Below are 22,897 nucleotides of genomic sequence, written 5' to 3' on the forward strand. Positions count from 1 at the left end.
CCTTCCTGATGGTCCGGACCCCTCGGATATGGAACGAGCTGCCAGGGGAGGTGGTGGGGGCCCCATGAGTGAGCGCATTCGAGCGAAGACTGGACACCCACATGCTGGGTACTACCCGAGTGGAGCTGGCTGGAGCCGGGGGTCAGACTAGATGGCCCAGGAGGGTCCTTCTGACGTACTCTGTCTCTGTGTTCCGAAAGCTGCCCTCTAGAAACAGGACTTCTAGCGCACAGCTGGGATTTCCACATCGAGCTTGGGAGACGCCATCCGTCCAGTGCAGCGCAACACACTTCTATCTGCTTTTCCAAACGTGGGCGTGGGGTGGGAGTCCTGCTGACTGCAGAAGGGTTCGAAGCATCTGGGAAGAGGGACGGGAAGTCCCGCCCGCTCCCGGGGACCCATCCGCCAGCCCAGTTCCTCCTGCTCTGGCCCCTTCTGCAGAAGGACAGCTGTGCCCCAAATGCGGAACCGCCACCCCAGCCGCCTCTCCGTGCACAGCCCTGACGGCCCCCGAGGTTCCAGCCCCGGCCGTCCCGCTCGCTTGGCTGCGTGTGGGGCAGACCCCCGACTCTGAGTCTCCGCCGATGGGGCCTGAGCTGGCAGGGGCTGAGCAGGGGAGTGGGGGCGGCCCAGGAGAAAGGTCGACCCGGTGCTGTGAGGAGGGCAGGCGCCATGCCGGGCATCCCAGGGAACGGAAGAGAAGAGGGAACTGCAGAGCTGCTGCTCCCCTCGCGCAGATCTTTGGTGCGCCTGCACGTGAAGCCACTCGTGGGCTTCCCCCGGCCTCTGCTGGGCCTGCGTGAGCAGAGTGCTCGGATCCAGCCCCAGGGCTTCCTTCCGGCCTGCCCACCTCCGTTCTTCATCCCCCCCCCCCCCCCCCCCCCCCCCCGTGGTCTGTTGCCCGCTGACGGCTTGCTGTTCTCTGTGTTTGCTTCCGCAGATGGCTTATCCCGTGCCGGCCGCGTGTTATGTGGTGCTTGCCACGGCTCTGGTAGTTTATGCTCAGAGGCACAGCCAGCCGGGTAAGTAGCCTGCCCTTCGGCCTTCCTCGCTCCGCATGTGCTCTCCCGCTCTCCCTCGCGGGGAACCTCGGCTCCGGGAGCTTCCCAGTTAGCCGGGCCAGTGGCGTGGCCAGCCTGATCCTGCGCACCTGGGCGGCTCTTCACGCGGCCCACATGCGAGCCCGTGGACCGATCGCGCACAGCCCTGCAATAGCGAGCCCCCCCCCCCCGATGTTAGAAGCAAACCAAGCGCCGACAAGGCCTGGGGCCTTGGCACAGCGCATGCTGCACATCGTGAGATAGCGGCGCATGAGTGCGTGCGTGTGGGGGGGACCTGCCCCCCTTCTGGGCTTCCCAGAGGCATGTGGGTGGCCACCAAGGGAAGAGGGCCCTGGCCGGAGCGGCTTCCTTCCTGGCTGCCTTCCCGGGCAGGAGGAGGCTGCCGGGGGCAGTGGGCCTCTGTGGGTGGGTGGGTGGGAGAGCTCGGAGAGGCCCGGGGGCATCCAGGCCCACCTGAGGCCGACGCGTGTCCTTCCCGCTCGGCCACCACCTTTCCCGCATCCTCTTCTCGTGTTCGAGTTGCCTGACCTTTCCCGAGCCCCTCTCGGACGCTGGGCACCGGGCGCGATGGACCCACTTCGGGCTGACGCCTCCCAGCCCCTCGGAGCTTCTCCCTGGGCATAATGCGGAAATCCAGAAGCAGCAGGTTGGGCAGTGGGACCCACACGGTTCTTCGCAAAGCCCCCGGTCCACCCGTGGGACGTGGCGGCCTCTAGCATTCACGGAGGCCTTCCAGAAAGAGGGAAAGGGGGTGGATGCGAGGATCTGGGGGGGAATGCCGGCTGGGCACCCGCCCTGCGGTCTGCCTGCAGAGGCATCTTGCCGGACAGCGGCAATTCCAGCCCGGGGTGGGTTTCTCCCCGAAGCCTCGGCTTCTTTGGGTGGGTGCAGGGGGCCCGTGCGTTCCTCCGGCCTGGCTGGCTGCCCTTATTTTTAAAAGATGCAGTCCAGACTTCTCCAGCCACCCTTCAGAGGTGCTGGACTACCGTTCCCATCATTCCTGAGGCCAAGAGGTGGGAAAGTCTGCTGCATGCTCCCACAGAATCGCAGAACGGTAGAGTCAGGAGGGGCCAGAGCCCCCCCCCCCCGCCCCCGCTCAGTGCAGGGCTCCCAGGGAGACCCTCCCGCTCGGGCGACTGGCTGCCCGGCTGCATCTCGAGGGGGCCTGCCCAGCTGGGCCCCCCCGCGAGGCTCCCCTGGCACCTGCGCCGTGTTCTCCAGGGCACCAGGCACAGACCTTCCTAGTTCCACAGGCATTTTGGCCTTTCGGTCTCTGCTTGCAGCTTGGTTTTTGCATGTTGGTCTCTGCATTGGGCTTTTAGTTCAATCTGTGAGATTCAGAACTCCGTGAGACAGGATTCGGGTCGGTGCAAGCAGTTTATTCCATACAAAAAGCGTGTGCAAAGGCTGGCTCAGTGTCTCAGTCTGAGAAACAAAGAGCAATTATTTCAGACATCAATGAGATTTTATACATTCCTTTCCCCGATGCTCAGCACTATCGCCGCTTCGCCATTGGCTGGTTTCTAAGAGGTCGCAATCTTCCCCATCCGCCTCCATCGTACGACCCCTTGATATGCTCCCCCTCCCGCTCATACGTCCCCCGTTCATGCTAATGAGCCCATTACCTATGAGAGAGGTGTCCGTTACTGTTCATGAGCCTATTAAGCGTGCGCACTACCTTCTAAGAGTTCAACAGGCCGGAGTGGCCTTGCAAATTCTCCCCTGATGCCAACTTGCTTCTTAAATCTTGTGGCAGGATGGGATGGGAAGAACAGGCCTTCCAAGCTCGTTCCAGTTTCTGTTCCTTCCCTCAGTAGGAGAAGGGCCTGTATACTTAGCAGCAAGTGGCATCTTACTATGGAATAGCTGTGCCTTTGCTAGTTTTCGTTCTTTTTAAAAAGATACTTTTCTTGCTCTATTTCTCACACATTTTGTAGTGCAGGGTTAAAATACTCAAAGCCAGTGCAACCGTCGGGACTTGGGCAGTCCGGGCTCTCTCAAAGCTCGCTGGGTAACCGTGGGCCAGTGACAGACTCTCAGCTGACCGACCTCGCGGGGCTGCTGCTGTCGGGATAAAATGGAGAGGCAGATGCCTATGCAAGCTGCCTTGGGCTCCTCCAAGGGGAGGAACGACGAGGTGTAAATGTAAAGTAACGATTATAAAATTGAGCTTTGCTGGTTCATTTTAGGTTGCATTTGATGGTTTCCCCTGTTGTGAACCAGCCAGAGCGCTTTGGGCATTAGGGGAAACCGAAATGTCAGGGGCGCTTCCGGATTGATGCTGCCGGTTGTACCAAGGCTTGGTCTTGCTGGGCGAAAGGAAAGCCTCGGAAGAGCTTGGAGCAGCCGTCCCGTCCCGTCCCGTCCAGCCCTTTCTGGAGGGAGCCACTGGCTGGCCGGCTGGCCATGCCTCTGACCACTGAGCGGCACCGCCACCTCAGGGCCCCCTCCCCAGCCTCGCGTGCTTCCTGCCTGGCCTCGTGATTTCTCTATTTTTAAAAGAGTAATTCCCCATTATTGATCAACACCTCGGCCGAATTAACTCGCGTTTAAATAATAATTATGTTTGCTCCCCGGAGAGGAGGCGAGGAGGGAGATAAACACCCTTGGAAATGAATGAGCTTGTTTGGGTGGCAGGCCGAGGTTAATATATTGATGGGTGTCCAAGCCGCTGCCACCCCGTAGCTTAGTAACCGGCAGTAAGCAATTAGGCCCAGCCATTACTCAGCCGGAGGGAGGGAGAGAGGGCGATCCAGCCGACCCGCCAAGCGAGCGTCCTCTTCCCTCCCCGCGCTCCGGAGCCCCTCTGCGGCAACCGCGCGGAAGGAGCACCGCTGCGGAGGCCCCCCGACAGCCAGCGGGCCTCGGGGTCCCCCGTTTGCCTTGGGCTCGCAGGGCGGGCGGACTGCTGCGCGGCCCAGGTCGCGTCCTCGTGGTGCCCGCCACCCCCTCTGCCGCTGGGCAGCCTGGCCCGGAGGGGGCTGCGCGTCCTGCCGGGGCGGGTTCCCGTGGGCGGCTGGCCGGCCACGGTGTGGCAGGATGCTGGGCCGTGCGGCCCCGGGCCCACCCAGCGGGGCCCCGATGCCCTGAGCAGCTGCCCCCCGCCGCGTTGTGCATCCGGGCCCCCCTCCGGCAGCCCTGCGGAAGCGCAAGGGGTGCTGGCGCCTGCCCGGCCGTGGCCAGGGCCTGCGGGCGCCACACGGGGCGCTCGTGCGCCGCCCTGACGAGCACGGCCCCCACGCAGCTGCAGGGCTGCCACGGAGGGCCTGCAAGGGGCTCGCCCGGCGCAGCGACACCTGTGCGTCCTGGATGAAGGGGCGGGCGAGGCGTGGCGCGGCTCTCAGGCTCCAGCACCGGCTCCGCCATCTTGCTGCGGTGTGGCGGCAGGGAGTGAGCTCCCCGCCCCTGCACCCCCAGGCTCTGGGCCCGGCAAGGCCGCCCCACCGGCCCCCGCACCCGTCGGCTCACACGCAGGGGGGCTCTGCTTGCTGCTCCGCCGTCTCTCCGGTGCTCGGGCCCGTGCCGGAGTGGGGACTGGGTCTGCCGCCATTCCGGGTGATCCGTGGCCAAGCCCCGCTCTTGGTTCACCGTTGAATGGCCTTGCCTCCCCCCAGCTGCCCCCCACCGTCCTGGGCCCCTTTCCAGCTTCTTTCGGCCTTTCAACCTGGCCAGGTGGGCCACCAAGGAGGACTTTCCGCAAGCCTCCCTGCCGAAGCACAAGGGCTTCCCCACAGGGCCTGCTCCGGCTGCCCCCACCCAGTGTGGCGATCGCCATGGGGAGGGGCTGCCTGGGGGTGGGGGAGCGCCTCTCCGGGAAGGCTCCCAGCCCCCCCAGCATGGGGGGGGGCTTTGCTCCCAGCCCTTCCAAGAACTTTAAATCTGAGCCTCTTCATTCAAAACGTGTGTGTTGCGGGGAGGGGGGAGGCTGGCATTGTGTGCGTGGCTTTGTGTGGCAGGTTAGCGTTCATACGGGGTGGCGACTTGCGTCCTCCGCACCAGTGAACTGAAAACTGTAAAACCGACTCCGCTTTCAGAGTGTTTTCGCTAGGAAGGCCGTGCTCAAAAATGGGAACAACAGGCCTGCAGAGTTTTCCTTTTAAAGTTGCCAAGCATACGATAGGAAGAGTAAACCTGCAGCGACAGAAGTCGACAGTTCGGGGATGCAGCTCGGGCTCCTGTCGTTCCGCTTGATTCCTGCCCGTGGGCTCACGGGGACGCTGGGACGAGTGCGCCCTAGACTGCCCCGCTCGGCACCTGCAGCGATGGGCACCGTCCTCCAGCTCTTGGGCGCGGATCGCCTTTGTGAGCCTCCCGGTTTTCTCACGGGTCTGCCAAAAATAGCTGCCGAGGAAAAGCTGGCCAGTGCCCAGGCCTGAAGGCTGCCGGTGCCGCTTGCCCTGCGAGCCCTGCCAGCCCACAAACAAATGCACGCACGCACGCACAGGTGCGCCTGTCCTGGGAAGCCCCCGGGCCAGCTGCTGCCTTGCGTCCAGTGCCCCACAGCGGATCCCCTCTCGCGTGCCTGCCTGCCGGCAAGAGCGTGCGGTCCCCACGCAGGCCCTTTCAGACAGCAAGGCCAGAGCCTGCCGGACGCGGTGCCCCTGGGCAAGGGGGCTGCCGCCAGGTGGAACCTGGGGATCCCAGGCGGGTGGCCCCCCTCGGCAGCCCTGCAGCAACCTGCCCCGCTCTTGGCAGCTGCCGCACCTTCCACGGCCGGCGCTTGGCTTCCTTTAAGCAGAGGCTCTGCCGCCGGCTCCTGCTCCACGGGGCCCGAAGTCAGAGCGATCTCTTCTGACCCAAGGAAAAGGACAGCCCGGAGAAAACAGCCCGGGTGTTACCTGCAGCAGGGGGGCTGCCGACCTTCGAGGGTCCGTGGGCACGTTTGGGGTTTCCAGAGAGCGAGCAGGTGACTCGCGGACGATGCGCTGCAGGCGCCTTGCGCATCCACCAATGGGGGCACGGCCAGTCGCGGAGGCAAGAGGGTAGGGCTTGTGCAAGCAACGTTCGGGGCCAAGATGAGAGCTAAGCTGCAAGAGGCAAGGCCGCCCCTTTGGACCAAGGAAGCTGGAGCGGGAGGGCGGCCTCGCCACCAGAGCAGACCCTCAGGAACAAACGAGGAACCTGGCACGGCGGGGGTGCCGCAGGGGCCAGGTCGGGCAGCCGTGGGCACCGCGGGGGGCAGCAGCCCAGTCCTGCAGGGCTGCTTAGGGGCTGCTGCTCCAGCTGCAAGCCACCCTTCCCGACCCGGGGGCCCACAGCCGCTCAGCAGTGGGGTGTGGGGTGAATTGGGAGGGCGGGAGGCTGTGTTGGCAAGTCTTCCTCCAAACTGGCAGCCCTCATTTTGTGCCCCCGGCATTCCTCTTGGACAAACACAGTGGCACCGATCAGCAGAGGGGGTCACCTGTGCTTCCTCTCCAAAATGGAGAGGAGGGAAGAAAGCAATTTCTCCCCAAGCACCATTCTTGGCTGAAGCCGGACTCTTTGGATGTTTCGCTCAGGCCTGGTTATCGTCCCCAGTTGTGTAAACAAGATCTCAGCTAAAACCTGCCTTTGTTCTCTGCTTCCCTGCAGCCCTGCTCCTTCCCCGCTGCCCCCCGGCCTCCCCCCGGAGCACTTGACTCCCAGCACGCGCTTCCTTTCGCACGAGCAGCTCCAGGAGCTGGTGGCACTTCTGCAGCTGGCCCGTCCGTTAGAGTGCGTGCCCACGTTTCCACGGGGCGATCTAAGCAGGTTCAGCATAAATGTTCCAATGAGCAAAGTCCACGGAAGAGAAACGACTCGGCGCGGCCAACAGGTTCCTGTGGGCACAGGTGTGAGGCCGCACCGTGGCACCACAGAGTCAATACCGTGGCTAAACGGCCTGGATTTATGCCTTCCTTCCTGGAGAGAGCGAGCCCCTGGAGGTGCGTGGCTTCCCGTGTCTCCCCGCTGAGCACTCTGCCACACGGAGCCAAACCCGATGACAAGACGTCCCCCCAGAGCGCCGCTCTGTCCTGCAACGGAGGCACCGCCGCGCGGCCTTTGCTCTGGACTTTCGCTCCCTCCCTGCCAAGCCGCGCAGGCCGAGCCCCTGCTGCGAGACGCGGCCGGTTCCCCGCAGGGCTGCTTCGGGAGCTGGGCCTCTCACGTGGGCGCTTGCCCTGCACCAAGGGGCCAAGGGATGGGCGGGGGCGCAGCTTTGCTGGCCCTACAGGCACCTCGCTCCCTCCCCCTGGGGGGCACGGAGCAGCCCTTCCGGGTGCCTGTCTTGGGACCAGGGCTGCCTCCGCACCGGGGGGCTTCCAGCTGGAGCGGTGACCGCCCCCGATCTGGCTCACCCGGACCGGTGAAACCAGCGGTCTGCGAGTCTCTGAGGCCGCTCCGCAGGGCCAGTGGCCCCTGGCCTGTCAGCCCTTCTGCCGGCAGGAGGGGCCTGCGCTTCTGCCCGCTGGAACAGCCGGGGAAGTGTGCCCCTTGCCGGCTCAAGCACCGGACGCGAGGGTCAAGCACGGGGCGTCCTCCGCCTGCTCGGCAGCAGTCGTGGTGGGGCCCACCATGCCCTGTTGCCCCTCACGGCCCCCCACGGGCCGCTGCGCCACCCTGCCTGCCGCACGCAGCACAGGGGCACCGTGGGAGAGGCGGCCCCCGCCCGAGACCGACCACCTGCTGAGCCCTGCAGGGAAGGGCTGCTGAGCGGGTGCCGGGCAGCCCCCCAGCGCCACCCAACGGGAGTGGGGGAAAGGCCGAGCGAGGCCGGCAGCCTCCCCACGCCTCCGTGAGGCCCATGCCCAGCTCCGCGCGAGCGTCGTGTGGCGCGTGGGGGTGACTGGTGCCATGGCTTGGCCCGTCTGTACCCCCCACTGCGGCAGCGGGTCGGGGACGCGGGGCTGTTGACCCCTCGCCCCTCGCGGTCCCGTCCCGTGAGCCATCCAGCGGGGGGAGTCGTCTGGAGATGGGGAAGCGTGTGGCTTGCTGCCGCCCACCCCCCAGCCCACAGGGCCTGCTGAAGACCAGGCGGGTGCCCCCGCCTCCCCGTGTCCTGCGGCTGCCTGGTTCTCCCATTTTCTCCAGAGTAGGCACGGGGGCCAGCCTGAATGGGGGCCTTAGTATGGAGGATACGGTGGTTCCTGGGCCTGAGTCAGGCCCCTGTACCTACTCTAGGGAACACATGAGGGGAAACAGCAGTTAGATTCCTACAGTCCTTACCCCGCCAAGTTCTCTGTCTGTTTTCAGAATTCTCTGATAGTGCTGGGGACAATGGGAGCTGTAGTGCAACTCATCGATAGGGCACTGAGTCGGGCAGTCCTGCCTCACCACACGGAAGCGGGCAGCTTCGCATGCATGCGAGGGAACGAAGGGACGCTGCAAGATTATAACCGAGGCTCGGAAATGCCGCGAGGGTCCCCTGGCTCGCTGGTTTGTTTTGAATTTTGCAAAAACTGTTCATCCCGCACGATTACAAGGCACTTAAATTGGATACTTTGCTTGCTTCAAGCATCGTGTTTGCCAGAGACTGAACAACCCCAGCTTTTCCAGGAAAAACAGAGTGGCTTAGGGACTTGTTTATTCTAGTAAAACTCAACTCCTACCGAAGGTCAGCGGCAGAATATCGAGAAGGAAGGATGTTTGGAGCTCTGTGGCGGTTTGTATTTTTCAGCGGAGCCTCGCAGCACGAGGATGTGCATCTGACGCAACAGGCCAGGCGTTTTTCCTCGCAGTATCGCTTTCCTTCATAAATACGAGAAATGTCTGTGGCCTGGAAGGCAGCCCCTTTGAAGAGGAGGAAGGTTTCCGTCCTTGTCCGAGGGTGTCCACAGATCTCTGCATCCCCCCGACCTGGTCCACACCTGAGACAGGTGCTTCCCACCCCATGTGACTGGATTTGGTTATTGCAGGGGCGCAGACCTGCCGGCCGGGGGACAAAAGCCAGCCTACCTGGAGCCCTGCCCCGGCCTCCCCGTGCCTGAGCCCCGGGTGTGCCCCGGTCTCTCGGCACTCCCTACTTCTTCCCCACGCCAAGCGGCCGGCGCGCTTTTCTGCTGGCTGCGAGAGCCTTTGGCACGTTGGGCTGTTCACCTCAGCCGGACCCCTTTGCCTCTGCCCGCCCTCTACGGGCACGTGGTCCCCAAGGGCTCCGCCAAAGGGGAACCCGGCCCTTGTGCCACAGAGGCTTGGCACCGCTGGCCGGTCCGGGCAGGGCCAGGCCTCCCGCCTCCTCCCAAGCCACGGGTGGCCGTCTCCGGCCACGGCCAAGGCCCCATGAGGATCCGCTGGGCCAAGCAGGCAGCAGTTGGGCAGGCGGGGTGCGGGGCCCGCCCCAAAGGTTCGGGACCAGCGGCCTTGCTTCTCCTGCTCCCGTCAGGCCGCGGGCCGGGCTGGGCCTGCCTCCCACCAGCCAGGAGGCAGCCTGGGCTGAGCGACTTGAGGCCGCAGTGGACGCTTGGCGCGCGAGCCAGAGGCACCCTGCTCGCCTCAGTCGGCCCCTTTGTCTCGCAGCACTGGGGCTCTCGCGTGCCGTGCCGAGCCGAGCCGAGCCAGACCTTGCAGGCGCGGCGCACCTGCAAAACGGCAATGGCCAGAAGGCCGGCGGGGAGGAACACGGCCGCCCTGGTGCTGGTGCCCCAGGAAGTCGGCGGGAGGGAGGCTGAGCCGGGCGGCAGGGCTTTTGCCAGCTGCCAGGCTGCTGATTTGTTTGTCGGGGGGGGGCTTGGCATGCGACTCCCCTGGGGTCTGAGGACGTGGATCCGCGGTGCCCACACTCGAGGCTCATGTGCAGAAATCTAATTGCTCTTTCCACTCTGCCTAATGGGAGAGCTGCTGTCAGAATTGCCTGGCAGGAAATTACTTCTGCGGCCGGCTCGGCGTGACGGCGGTGTCGCTCTGGCGCTGCCCGCCCTCCCGGGCCGTGCCGGAGACGCTTGCGCTCCCCTCCCTTGGCCGAGTGTTCTGCCGCCCACCACGGCTGGTGCACATGCCACGCGGGGACCCAGCACAGCATCCCGGGGCGGCGAGGCCGGGGGCTCGGGACGGTCACAGGCGGGGCCTCTTCACGCAGCGCGGAGCCGAACTGTGGAACTCCCTGCCACAGAGAGTGGGGAGGGCCGCCCGTCTGGGGCCTTGGAAGGGGAGTGGGCCCCGTCCCAGAGGAGGAAACTCTCCAGAGCTGCTCCCACCGTGGCAACACATTGCCCCCCATGCCGAGCAGCATGCCTGGGCACAGCAGTTGCCGGGGCACATGGGCAGGAGCGCACCGTCATGAGCACCCGCTGGAGCCCACGAGCGCAGCTTCGGGGCCCTTCCGGAGCCGTTCGAGGAGTGCCGGCCCCTGATGCCGCAGGCCAGGTCTCGTGTGCCCCTTTGGCAGGCAATCTTTCCCCGGCTCGGCCAGCACTCACGGCGCGCGACCGGTGCGCGAGAGGCCCATCGCTGAGGCGAGCACTCAGCCAGGCCGTGGTGAGGCAGCCACTCCAGGCAGCAGCCGCACGCTTTCGGGGCGCTTGCCGGAGCCCCTGGGCCGCGTGCGCTTGGCTCGGCCGCACCCACGGCAGGCCCCCCCACCCCTCCGCGCACTGGGCCTGCACCACAGGGTCTCAGAGGTGCCCCTGCAGAAGCGGCCGTGCCAAGCTCCTGCACAGCCCATCCCAGCCCAGCAGATGTGCTCAGCCGGAGTGCACTGGAACGCGCTCGGAGCCCCATTTCGCGATGGGCCACGGGCAGAGGGGCCACGACTGCTGGACACACCTGCCACCCAGGTGGGCCGTCCTGTCTTGGGAAGAGAGATCCCGGGACACCCCCTCCTTACAGCCTTCCAGATGGTGGCCGCCACGGTTCCCAGCGGCCGTGAATCCCACTGTTTCGCCAGGCACGCATGAGCTTTCAGATCGCACCTCCTGAGCCGGAGAGGGTGGGCACATCGCTCTGCAGTCTTGGGGGCTTGCTAATGTCCTTTCTTCCTCGCACCCTTCATGGGCCACTTTTCCAGCACATCAGCAGCCTTGAAGCATCTTACCGCATCAGTTAATAATGCTGCCTCACAGAAATGAAACATACCCGTAATTAACTTTACCCAGAAAATGCATGCGATGGCTGGGTAGGGGGCGGCAGCCGTGGCTGCTCCAGAGGAAGGAGCCAGAGGGAAAGGCCGTGGGGCCGTGCCAGTGGGCCCCCCAGAATCCTCGGGAGCAGGGCCAGGATCCGCTGCCAGGCCTGTCCGGAGCCCCGGCGTGCGTACCTGACATTCCGCAAAGCGGGGCTGCACCGTTCGGCGGAGGCTGGCAGCTTCTCGCCCTTAATCAACATTGATCGCCTTGGCTGAAAGCAGCGAGGAAGACCCCCACCAGCGAGGCAGTGAGGTGTGATGCTTGAGTGGCACTGGGGGAAGCGGTTCGATCCTGCTGGCGCTGTCAGGGCAGGCGGGGTGGGGGGTGGGGAGAGGACCTAGTGAGGCCATCTATACTCACCCCAAGGACAGAGGGAGTTGCTTGCAGCCGTTCTGGCGCTCGCATCCATAGGCTGAAGCTTCTGGCCCTCACAGAGGAAGGCTCTGGGGCCGTGCGGGTAGGGGGTTTCCTGGGCGGGGGGCTAGCGCCCTCCTGTGAGCTGGCCCCTGAGTGGCCAGCTGATGGCCTCAGGTGCCCGCAGCTGCTTTTCCTTAGTCCACCCTCGGCTTACCTGGATCTCCGGAAGTTCCTGGCCACACCTGGTGTTCTGCAGCCGGGCGTGGGCCCTGCTCCTCCCTGCCGTGTGTGGCGTGGCTCCCCTCTGGAGCCTCCGGAGCTGCTGCAAGAGCGAGCCCTGCCTCTCCGGCCCGCCTGGCACACGCTGCTTAGCTGGCATCTTCCTGCGGCCAGCGTGACCGGCGCCCCCGAGCCGGCTTCCTCCCCTCCGGAGGCGCTGCTGGCTGGGTGCGCTGGGAATGGCAGCCGAAGGCGCTGGCAAAGGGCCTCCCGGGAAAGCACCCTCCAGGTGGGGGCCCTTCTTGCCTGTGCAGGGGGTGGGCGGCTAGATGTCCCCTGGGGACTCCCCTCCCTGTGGTGTTTGGACCGGATGGTGCTGGTGGCCACGGTGGTCTTTGGTTAAGACGCGATTTCACGGCCGGCCGACAAGTGGCTTCTCAGGGCTTCGTGGGGAAACTCTTGGTCCGCTTTGCATCTGCTCTTAGGGGCAGCCCAGGCAGGAAGCACAAGGCACGGACACGTCGGGGGCAGGAGTCGCCCCCTTCCCAGGCGGATGGACTTCTCTCTGTGGCTTCTTCACGGGGTTGCACCCACCTCGATTGCCAGATGTTCTTCCCCACCTCCGGGACTCGCGGCCTTCAATTTGCCATGTTTCCTCTCCAGGAGGAGATCCTCTGTAAAGTTGCCTTGACAAATAGCTTTGGTGCTCTCTGCCCACGTCCCGCTTCCTGTCTCCAGGTTTTAGCAATTATACTTTTGGCAGCTTGAACAGAGATGTCCGTTCAGTTCGTCTTTCCTTGGGATTTCTGCTTGCGCACCAGGAGAGCCATCTCAGGATTAAGGTGGCAGTTGTAACATTGCCACCCTGCGCCTCCCGGCCTAAATCCTGGGGTGCCCCATTGTTTATTCATTTGATTTATATGCCACCCCCTTGGCCACGAGGCCCTCTGGGCAGTGCGCAGCCATCACAGTTCCCATTTGGGTTGTGCACACGGGGCTGTCTCGGCGGAGACAGAGAACGCGCTGGGTGCCGCGTCCCCTCCCACGGAGCGGTTTGGGGGCACGTGTCCTCGTGGGATGCGCAGGACCCGGGCGGCGGGCCAAGCAGAGTGCCCTCTGCCTGCGGGGAAGGAGGGGAGGTGCCTCCCCGGGGCCCCGGGGCGCCTTTATTCCACTCGCAGGAATCTGTTCTCAAGAATCCGGAGAGTCACCGCTCAGAGAAGGGTCGGGCTCTGTTTTTTAAAATAGGATCCTGCCTCTCGCTTCACAAAGCCGCAGTCCCTCCTCCAGACCACTTAATCTTCCTCAGCACCTAACTTTCTTCGAATGGGGGACAGTTTAGTTTGGTTCCCTCGTTAGGTTGAAAAAAGTTTCTTCTACTTCGTGGCCCCGTACCTCGCCCGTTTCCTTCTAGTTGTGCTTGCCGTTGTTCTGTCTGGTTGTGCTTACGATTGCATTGAAGACCGGAGACGTGGCCCCTCATCACCCTCCTGCCCACGCTTGCTGCCACAGCGACCTGGGGCTGACTTCTGCGTAGGCCGTGCCTTGGACGGCACCACGCATGCCCTCCAGCCCGGCGCCCCAGGCCTGGCACATCCGCTCACCCTGGCAGCTCTCCCCGGGGAGTTTCCTCTGGTCCCCTGTGGCGTGAATCCACTGCGTTCTCCCCCAGCACTGGAGGGGACATGCCAGTGGGGCGAGCTCGAAATGGATGAATGTGGGGGGGGGGGGGTTGAGACCAGAAGCCAATAGCCATCAGGCCTATTCATGCAGAGCTTGGTGGATGCGGGTCAGTTTTGGGGAGTGGGCAGCCAGGAAACGCGAGTAGGGGGAGGGAGAGCTTTCATGCCTCCATTTGCAGTATCAGAGGAAGCGCTGCCGGATCAGGCCGCCTTTTCGGGGTGGGGGATCTATGCAGACCAGCTCTTCCTCCAGAGGAAGCCTGAAGCCCCAAGCCCTGACAGATGTGGGCAGAAGGCTGAGTGCTCCGTGGGAGAGAACTTGGAAGTGGACGCGGCTTTCCGGAGCCCTGGGCCGGCGCAGTGCAGAGGGCTTGCCGCCGGCCCCACTTGGCCGTGTGTCTGAACCCACTGAAGACCACCCGGGATCCCTCAGGCGGTTGAGCATCGCTGTGCCATCTCCACGGACCGTCCTCGTAAAGGCACAGGTGTGGGAGCCCTGCCACGGAACGCTCTCTGCAGCAGAACTTCCCACTTTCGGGAAACCGGGAGCCGCACACGCAGAAGGGTATTCTGCAAATCATTTCACTTCCCACTTCCATTACATCTTTGCTTTTAAAATAATGAATATATAGATTTTTTAAAGGAGGGGGTTTTTTGAAAAGGAGGTTTGCCAAGTAACTGCTGGCCCGTGGACAGGAGAGCCTTCAGGGCTGAATTTACATCACTTAGGCAAGTGCTTGAAGTTGAGCACGGGCTTAAATGCCAGTGACTTTGCAAGGCTGTGGAAATTATGCTGAACTGCCGATTGCAAATGCCAGGAAAAAGAAAGTTGGGGGGGTGGGGATGGACTGGGGGTCGCTCCCCTCCACATCCAGAGAGGCTCTGGAGCTCTCGCTTGGAGCAGCATGCAACACGCAACGCGACAATGACACCGTCTAAAATTAAGCACCAGAAAGGGGTTTGGGGGAGTAAAATTCCCTGAACAAATGGAACAGATCGCGCTGGAGCTGGAACTCGGCCGCTGCCACATGGCTCGTCTTTGTGTCTCATCCCCTTAACACAGTGTAATTAATTTTTTAAAATATATGTCTGTATTGTTTCCTAAGCCGAGTGTGATTGTGTTGGGGGCGGGGGGGGGGGGGAGATTCTTGGCTTGGTAGCAAGAGGAAAATCCTGAAGTGAGACTGCTGTGAAAGGTCGTTAGAACAGGAGAGTGACGATGAAGTCAGGAACGATAACCGTGAGGCAGGAGAGCGGTTTGCTCTCCTGGGAGACGGAGCGAGGCAGGGCCCCGAAGGTGCGGCCACAGAGGGCCGGTCTGGACCCGAGTGCAGAGCAGGCGCTGGAAAGAGGAAGCCTCTTCCCGGCTGCCTGCCCATCCATGCAAATTTGCCAGCTCCACCGGTGCATAGAAATGTGCATCAGGAGGGAGGGATGGCCTCTGCCGAGGCCCTCGATAGAGACCCTCCATTCAACTCTGGGAACTCAAAGCAAGGCAAGGCAGGGCAAGGGCAGAGGCAGAGGCAAGGCAGAGGCAGAGGCAGAGGCAGAGCTGTCTTTGTGGCAAATGAGAATCAGAGGGATCTTATAAAATCTGCAGGGTAAAGAATAGGAAACACCTGGATTTTTCCTGGGCAAGCTGGGGGAGCAGCCCTGCATGAGTCCTCAAGGAAGCCCCGCTCTAGCCCTGCGTGACCTGGGCTCGGGGTCACCAGAGCGGGCCCCGCGCTCCCTGCACGGCCACCTGCCCTGCCTCTTCGGGGCCCTTCTGCAGCGGTGGGCGCCACGAGGCAAGGGGCCCGGCCATCGGCCCAGCACGACGCAGAGCAGCCACAGGGCCCGAGGCGAGCACGGGGCAGGGGCCGTTCCGGCCAGCTGGGCTCGCCTGAAGGCTTTCCAGGGCCAGGGCGGGCTGGGGTGGCTCTGGGGTGAGGTGCCCGGGTGGGTCGATCTGGGAAGCGGCCGCCGTGTGGGGCACCCCCAGTACAGGGCCTGCTCTACCCCTTATGCGGGGGCAGCTGAAGGCGGGAGGCGGGCTGAGCGGGGCCACAGAGGGCAGCAAATGCGCCAGGGTTTGGCTGGGGCCACCGGCCTGCGTCACACGGAGCATCCGGGCCAGGAAGCAGCAGCGCAGCAAGGCACTGCTCGAGCATCTGACCCAAGGATCAACACCGCCGCCACGGGGTCTTGAGTGGCGCCCAGGAGACCGGCCCCGGGCATCCGGGGGAGTCCGCACGGCTGTTCTCCGGAAGGCAAGGAGCAGCGCAGCCCCTCCAGTCTCCGAAGGCTGGTGCCGCCCCCAAGGACTCCCCTCTGCGCACAGCCAGTGCCAGGAAGCCCCAGGGCGGCGTGTTGCGGCTGTGCGGGGCCACACGGTGGTCCCTCGAGCTTTCGGTTCGGCACCATGCAGGGTGCTCAAGATCAAGGCCAGCTTCTTGGTGGGACAAGCATTTTGCTGTCGAAAGAGGCTGAGCTGTCTGTCTGTCTGTCTGTCTGTCTGTCTGTCTGTCTGTCTGTCTGTGTGAGAGAGAGAGAGAGAGAGAGAGAGAGAGAGAGAGAGAGAGAGAGAGAGCGCACCTTCTGCAACATTGGAAGGGATCCTGGTGGCAAGGCCTTGGGTCCTGGGTAGCCCTGCTGCTCGCCCTCGTTGCAGTTCAGCCCTGTCCGTGGTGCTGGTGAGAGCGCGGCCTTCCGGGGACACGTCCCAGTGCATTTGCGGGGGCAGCCTCTGGGAATCAGGCCAGGCCCCCTGCTGTCCTGCGCCATGGCCGGTGCCCTCAGATCCTGCAGCTGCCTTTGCTCCTGGGAAGCTGGAGTGGTGCTTTTTGGAAGCGCACATGGCACTCCGGCCCTCTTGCAGAACGGTGGGGTCGAAATCAGCCAGTAGTCCAAATATCCCACACGGTCCTGATAACGTTTGCTCTGGAACTGCAGAGGGGGGTGGATGGGCCGGCCACGTGATCCTTTGTGCAGGTCTGAGTCAGGCTAGAGGCCAAGTCAAGGATGACGCCCCGGCCGACCCGGGGCCCCTCGTTCTGTGGTGTTTTGTGGCCTGGTGTTTTGTAGGGGGTTCGGCCTGGAATGCTTGCCCACGCTGCTCCTGACAGCGACGTGCAGCCGGATGCCTTGCCATCACGATGATCTGCAGTTGCTCACCGTGGCACTTTCCTTGTTGCCCTGATTAAACTTGCACGTTATTGCGGTTTCCCATCCTCGTCGGGGCAGCCTGATGCTGGTGTGCTTGCTGCCCACCCATCTAGACTGGAGAGGTGGAAGCCAATTACCTGGAAAACCTCCATGGCTGCGGAAGGCCGGCCCAGGTGGACCGCCGTGCGTGGCCCGCCCCACGATGGCACCCGCTTGCCCCACGAGGAGGGCCTCCGCAGCCCCCCTTTCTCATTAGCCAGTCTCGCTCCATCCATTTGAGCCGGGATTACCTTCCCCTTTTAAACAGCTCTTCAGAACAAATATTTTCTTTTCCCAGCCTACTTTTCTTACTTGGAGCTTAATTGAGATGTGTTTAATATATACACAGAATCTGATCTTTAGTAAGTGACAAAACACCAGACGCAAAGCCAGCAAACAGCTCGGCAGCAAAGCTACCCAGGGGAGAAATCTTAAAAGCAATTAAACGAACAAGGGAAAGTGCAAGGGGATGTTAATTCTACGTCACGGTTAAGATTTCGCACCCCCAAGAGCCACCGAGCGGAGCGCTCCAGCCATAACGTGACCCGTGCAGGCGGGATGGTATGTAAAACGAGCGCGGAGGATGCCGGGGAAAACGCTCCGCAGGGGCCGATGCTGGGCTGGCCGGGAAGAGCGCCTCTTGGATGGGACCCAGTAGATCTTTCACACTTTCTCTAATGCTGCGAGTCTTTATTTGAGTTTCATTTTAATGTCCTCGTAAAAAAGTGATTGCATCCACAGCCCATAGCATCCCTGGTGGAAGGGAAAGAACTTGGAACTCCCTCCCCCCTCCCTCCCTCCCTCCCTGTGTGCGCATGCTAGGAAAATGTGCGTGTGACCTCCAGGCAGGCAGCGCAGCCCCTCCCCATCCCAGCGCAAGCTGCCTGCGCGTGAGAACCGGAGGCAGAGGCAACGGGCCCCGGGGCAGGGCAGGGACCTGGCGCATGAGGAGCTGCCCGACGTGTGCCTTCCCCGGGAACCTGAGCATGCAGCCTCGCTCTGGCCCTGCTCTGGGCTGGCCTGCAGCAAGAGACCCTCAAGAACCGGCTGCCTGGCGCCCACCCTGCAGACCAGACGCGACTCGGGGCGTGCCCGGGCCCCGGGCAATCGTCCCGTCCCTCGTGGAGCCGGTCCCCATGGCCTTGCATGGGGTGTGGGAAGACGCCGTGAGGCTCGGTGCGCCTGGGAGACACGCAGGTCCACATCCGTGCTCGGGGGCTGTGAGCAAGTCATGTTGCTGTTCCTCCTCCGTAAAAAGGGGAAAAGTGCAGCCGGTTTCAGGGGGCCAGCAAGATGACATTTTAGCATTGCTGAGTTGCCGGGTTCAGGTTGATCTAACGACGCACGCACACCCTCCAATGTCTCATCATTTTTATTTTATGTGTTTATCTGGCAATCTGCACGCTGCTTTTCAGCACTGGTGCTCTGGCGGGTTGCCTTTAAGGGGAGAGTGGAACGCTAGTAAAACCGTGGCTCGTCGGCAGGTTTTGACGGAGGCGAAGGAGGGCCAGGTGCTGGGCAGGGTGGCATCTCCTCTGGAGGAAGGGCTCTCAGCAGGCCCCTGAAAGGCCGAAAGGCTTCTGGGCCGTCCCGCCAAACGTGGCCTTTCGTGGCAGAGCTTGCGGGCTGACGCGCAACGGGGCACCCAGTGGCCCCCGGGCGACGGAACTGCCCAGAGGCCTCCCTGCCCCAGTCTCCACGAACGGGCTGGAGCGTGCACAGGGGGTGCTCCCCGCGTGCCCCAGTCCGGGACTGCGGGAGGCTTTCGCAGTGGCCTCCGGAGCAGCCCAGAAATGCCCGGGCAGAGCCGGTGCTCAGCGGGGACGAGCGGGAGGCCTCCCGGAGCCAGATCCACAGGCCTGTGCAGGTGCTGCTCTCCAGACCATGGGGCGCTTCCGCTGCTCCGTGAGCAGGGCCGCACGACCCCTGGCCCTCAGCGTGTCTCTTTTGGTTGTCTGAATGGTTCCAGACGGGCAGAGGGCCATGCCAGCAGCTCCCTGTCAAGCGGGCGCTTTAAGCCTTTCCCTCAAGCAGCTTGGGTGGCTTTGAAAGGGGCTGGACCTGCTCCTAGAGGAGAAGCCTGTCTGCGGCTGAGAGGCCGGAGAGTTGCCTGGTCCCTCCAGTATCGGGGGAAGCATGCCTGCCTGCCCCACTTGCTGTGGAGCATGGGCGTGAGGGCACTGTTGCACCGACACCCTGCTTGTGAGCGTCCCGTGGGCAACTTGTTAGCTCTCGTGTGGACGGAAGGTGGGCTGCACAGGCCTGGGCTTGCGGCAGGAAGGCTCCTCTCCGGGCCGCACGCTCTCCTTTCATGCTTCTCCTCCAGAGAGGCATGTCGCCTTGGGAGCGACTGACCGGGGTGCTGCGGCTTTCCTGGGACCACAGCAGGGATATGGGGCCATCACCACCCCCAGCCCAGCGCACGTGCAGCTGCCCCCTGCCACGGACACGGTGCTCTTCCCGATGCACGGTTATTTGTATGTTTGAAAACAATCCAAGGGCAGGCCCTCTCTCAAGGTAACTTTACGCAGGCCTCCTTGTCTTTTTCTCCACTGATGAAATGGGTCCTTTTAAAAAAAAGCTCGTGCATTTGGGCTTTTAATTTGTCCTGTTCCTAAAGGTTCAAAGCCGACAACTTTTGCTCATGGTAAAGGAAAGTTAGAGAGCAGAATGCACGGAACAAAAGGGACCCCTTGACTCCAACCGCTGGCCGGCCCAGGCTGCTGGGCAGAGAAGCCAGAGCAAAATGCCCATTTCCGTGCTATAGAGACCCTGTCTCCGTATCGGTAGGAAAGAAGAGCCATTAGAGCAAAATAGTGAAAAAAGGACAAATTATGACCTGTAAATTGAACAGAAAATTTAGCACAAAGAATTACTTGAAAAGAGCACAGGAAAGCATGAAACCGCCAGCCAGCTCTGCATTACAAGCAGTGCTGACTCCATTTATCTCCCCCCCGCCGCCCCCCAAAAGAAGGGCTGCGTCTCGGCCCAGCTGATGTTTTCCTGCCCAGCAACAGCAGCAGCAGCAGCTCCTGGTTTGCATGTCGCGCTGGAGCCCTGCATTTGCTCCCCTGCTGGGCCACACGGCGCCCCATGGTCCGAGAAGCGGCAGCAGGTAGACGGGGGGGCGGTTTCTGGCGGGGGCTGCCCCCTCTCCTGCACAGGGCAGGTGGGAAGCGTGGTTGGGCCACCAAGAGGCCGCGCGGCTGCCTGGAGAAGCGAGGAACTGGTGCGCCTGATTTTGGGGTGAGGCCGCCCCTTCGTGGGCTTGGCCCTGTGCCCCCCCCGGCCAGGAGGGGGTGGGCAGCACCCGGAAGGTGGGCTCACTGGAATTCTCCCAGCCTCCCCTCCTCTGTGACCCGTGTTCCAGCTCGTGGGTGGGAAAAGCTGGGCACTTGGCAGCTGAGAAGGGGAGTTCCCCGTAGGGGAACAAGCCGTTTGGAAGACGGGGTGTGTGCTCCCGTTTGTGTTCCGAGATGTGAACAGCACAACGTCAACAAAACTCCCCCAGGGCCCCCTCTGGACCCGCAGCCTGTTCTGCAAAGGGGCTGGCCAGCAGGAACGGCACCCCAGGTCCTGTGGGTCAAAGGTATTTGGCCTCTACGGAGGACCACCCATTTCACGGAAACAGGTACTCCTTCCTCGCTATCACCAGCATCCCCACCCCTTCAGCAGGCCCACGTTGGCCGGAAGAAGCGGGCCCAAGGCGGGGGGGGGGGCGGCCACTGTGGAGCTGGCTTCGGGCCGGAGCACTGGCCACTGGCCCTGGCGGCCGCCAACCTGGGAAGAGAGCGGGACCAGGAGCAGAGGGAGAGCTGAAGCCCAGGGGCCATGGAAGGTGCGGTTTCTGTCTCCAGCAGAGAAATGGCTGCCGAGCAGATGGGCGTCCCTGGGCCCGAGAGGGTGGGCACGGGCCGGGCCTGGTGTGTCCCTCCCATCCGTCGGAGACAGGGGTCCCGGGTCCAGCCATGCTGCAGCAGCTCTGCCAACAGCCCGCCTGGGCGGCGCGTGGAGCCCTCCGGTCTCCCGCTGTTGCCGGGTACTGGTGAGTCCGTGGCCCGGCCCTCCTCCAGGGGCTCGGGGTGCTGCGCCAGGCTCTGCCCCATCCCTCCCAGCCTCACGGTACCCCCATGAGGTTGGCCAGGCCCACGGTCATCCAACAAGGCAGCGCTTCGAACCACTCCACGCCAAGGCTCTCACGTGCCCCGTGGTGGGAGCCAGGCCTGAGCCAAAGGGGCATCCTGGAACGATGCCGAAAGGCCCTCCCATGCGGCCGGTCCCTGAAAGGGATGGATTAGGTAATCCTGGCGCGAGCTGCTCTGCCATTTCCTACTGGAAACCGGATCTCTTCAGACACCGTCCTTTGCTCGCAGCCGAGGAATAATTGGACGCCAGGGCCCCGTCAGCACGTCCGAAATCCCAGCCACTCCGGGGACGGGGTCCCCAGGAACCCGGAGGTGCTTGTGAAGAAAGGCGAGGGGAAAGGCAGCCCTGCTCTGCATAATGTTCCTCCGGTTTATGGCTTCCCTTGGCCGGGAGGGGAAGCAGCTCTCGGCCCCTCCGAAACGGGGCTCTGGAGGAAACAGGCGTGAGGCACCTGCCTGCGTTCCAGGCCTGGATATCCTGTGCAGCGTCAAAGGCAGACAGCCTCTCTCCCGCTCCCACCTCCGCTGCGCTGGCCAGGCCGGGGGGAAGGGGCGACGGAGGGGACCACGGGGGGGTCCCGGGCCTGGAAGGACAAAAGGCCGCCCGGTCCCACAGAGGAGCGCGAGGAGAGCCCCCCCCCCCCCCCGCATCAGGCCTTGGTCCGGCGGTCCGTGCGTGCCGTGGCCAGCCGGCTGCCCACACAGCCCACAAGCAGGGCAGGAGTGCAGCCACCCCTTCTGCCCACGTTCCCCAGCGACTGAGGCAGAGCCCCCCTCCCCCCAGCACTGCCTTCCAAGCAGAGCCAGGCAGCTTCTGGCCCAGCCTTTATTCCGGCAGGCTGGCCAGGCCAGGGGGCCCGTGTGCCCAGCTGCTGCCGGTGGCCCGTGCCAAGGCCTTTTGGCTCCTCCTTGCGGTGGTCCGTCTTCCGATGGGACTTGCAGTGGGAACCTTCAAATATGCACCTGCCCTGCGGAAAGAGCCACGCGTTCCCCACCTGCATTGGTGCATCCGGTTTCTTTTTCCAAGGTGGAGGACTTGTCCCTCCTGAAGCTCATTCTGCCACTTCGGCCCAGTGTTCCGGTTTATCAGTATCGCCTTGGATCTTCATTCTGTCTTCTAGGGTGTTTGCTATTCCACCCAGTTTTGTATCGTATGAAAATCTGATTATTTTTCCTTGTACTTCCACATCTAAATCATAGATAAAGATGTTGAAGAGCAGTGGGCCCAGGACTGAACCCTGCGGTGCCCACTGGTTCCCTCCGTCCAGTTTGAGAAGGCGCCGTTAATGCATCCCTTTGTGTGAGACTGAGAGAACTGGGCATGTTCAGCCTTGAGAAGAGAAGGCTGAGGGGGGACACGGTGTCCCTCTTTAAGTGCCTCAAAGGCGGCCACAAAGAAGGAGGTCAAGATCTCTTCTCGCTGATCCCAGAGTGGAGGACACGGAATAATCAAGTCAAGTTGCGACAACCCAGATTCAGGGTGGACATCAGGAAAAACTTCCTCACTGCCAGAGAAATACGGCAGTGGGACCGGCTGCCTGGAGAGGTGGGGTCTTTCCCACACTGGAGGCATCCAAGGAGAAGCTGGGCAGCCCTCTGGGTGGGGTGGGGTGACCTGGCGTCCTGCACCAGCAGCGGGTGGACACGAGGGCCTTCTGCTGCCTTCCAGCTCTCCTCTTCTAGGGTTCTCAGGGGCCGTGCCACCCACGCCGCATTCCCCCTGCTCAGGGCACCCCTTTTGCGTGTGCAGCAGTGGGGCGCACATGCGTGGCTGCCCCCGCACAGCCGGGGCAGAAGTGCCAAGGGCGACGGCTGCGGGCCGCAAGGGATGCTTCCAAGCAGGGCCGCCGGAGTCCTTTCTCCAAGGCACCCGGCACGGGCGGTGTGAGCACAGCGGGGCCCTCAGAGGTGGGCGCTGGAGCCCTCCAGCCGGGCAGGCCCTGCTGCCCACCCTCTCCTCTGCGCCCGGGGGGCGGCAGTGTCTTCCGCCAGCCTGACTGCCCCCACCGTCCTGTGGCGGCAAGCCCGATGCCTTCCTGGCCCCATGCGCTCGCATTTGGCCTCTGCGCCACGAGCCCCAATGGAATCACTGGCCGCCCAGACCAGATGGACCAAGGCGGCCTCCCGAGTGAGGCTGCAGGGCAGCTGGCGTGGTCTGGTGGGCTTGG

General features: G+C 63.2%; 1 protein-coding gene across 2 annotated transcripts in view; it reads left to right on the forward strand.

Moving 5' to 3' along the window:
* The window catches only part of CNTFR (ciliary neurotrophic factor receptor), a 247,450-nt gene that overhangs the window by 107,142 nt on the left and 117,411 nt on the right, over positions 1 to 22,897 (forward strand). For both annotated transcript variants that reach the window (XM_044444044.1, XM_044444045.1), the window contains exon 2: positions 941 to 1,022. In XM_044444044.1, coding sequence (XP_044299979.1) covers positions 941 to 1,022 — 82 coding nt within the window. The remainder of the gene's footprint in view (positions 1 to 940; positions 1,023 to 22,897) is intronic.

The sequence above is a fragment of the Varanus komodoensis genome, unplaced genomic scaffold (genome assembly GCF_004798865.1).
Source record: "Varanus komodoensis strain SLA01 unplaced genomic scaffold, ASM479886v1 scaffold43, whole genome shotgun sequence".
In the NCBI taxonomy this organism is placed as follows: domain Eukaryota; kingdom Metazoa; phylum Chordata; class Lepidosauria; order Squamata; family Varanidae; genus Varanus; species Varanus komodoensis.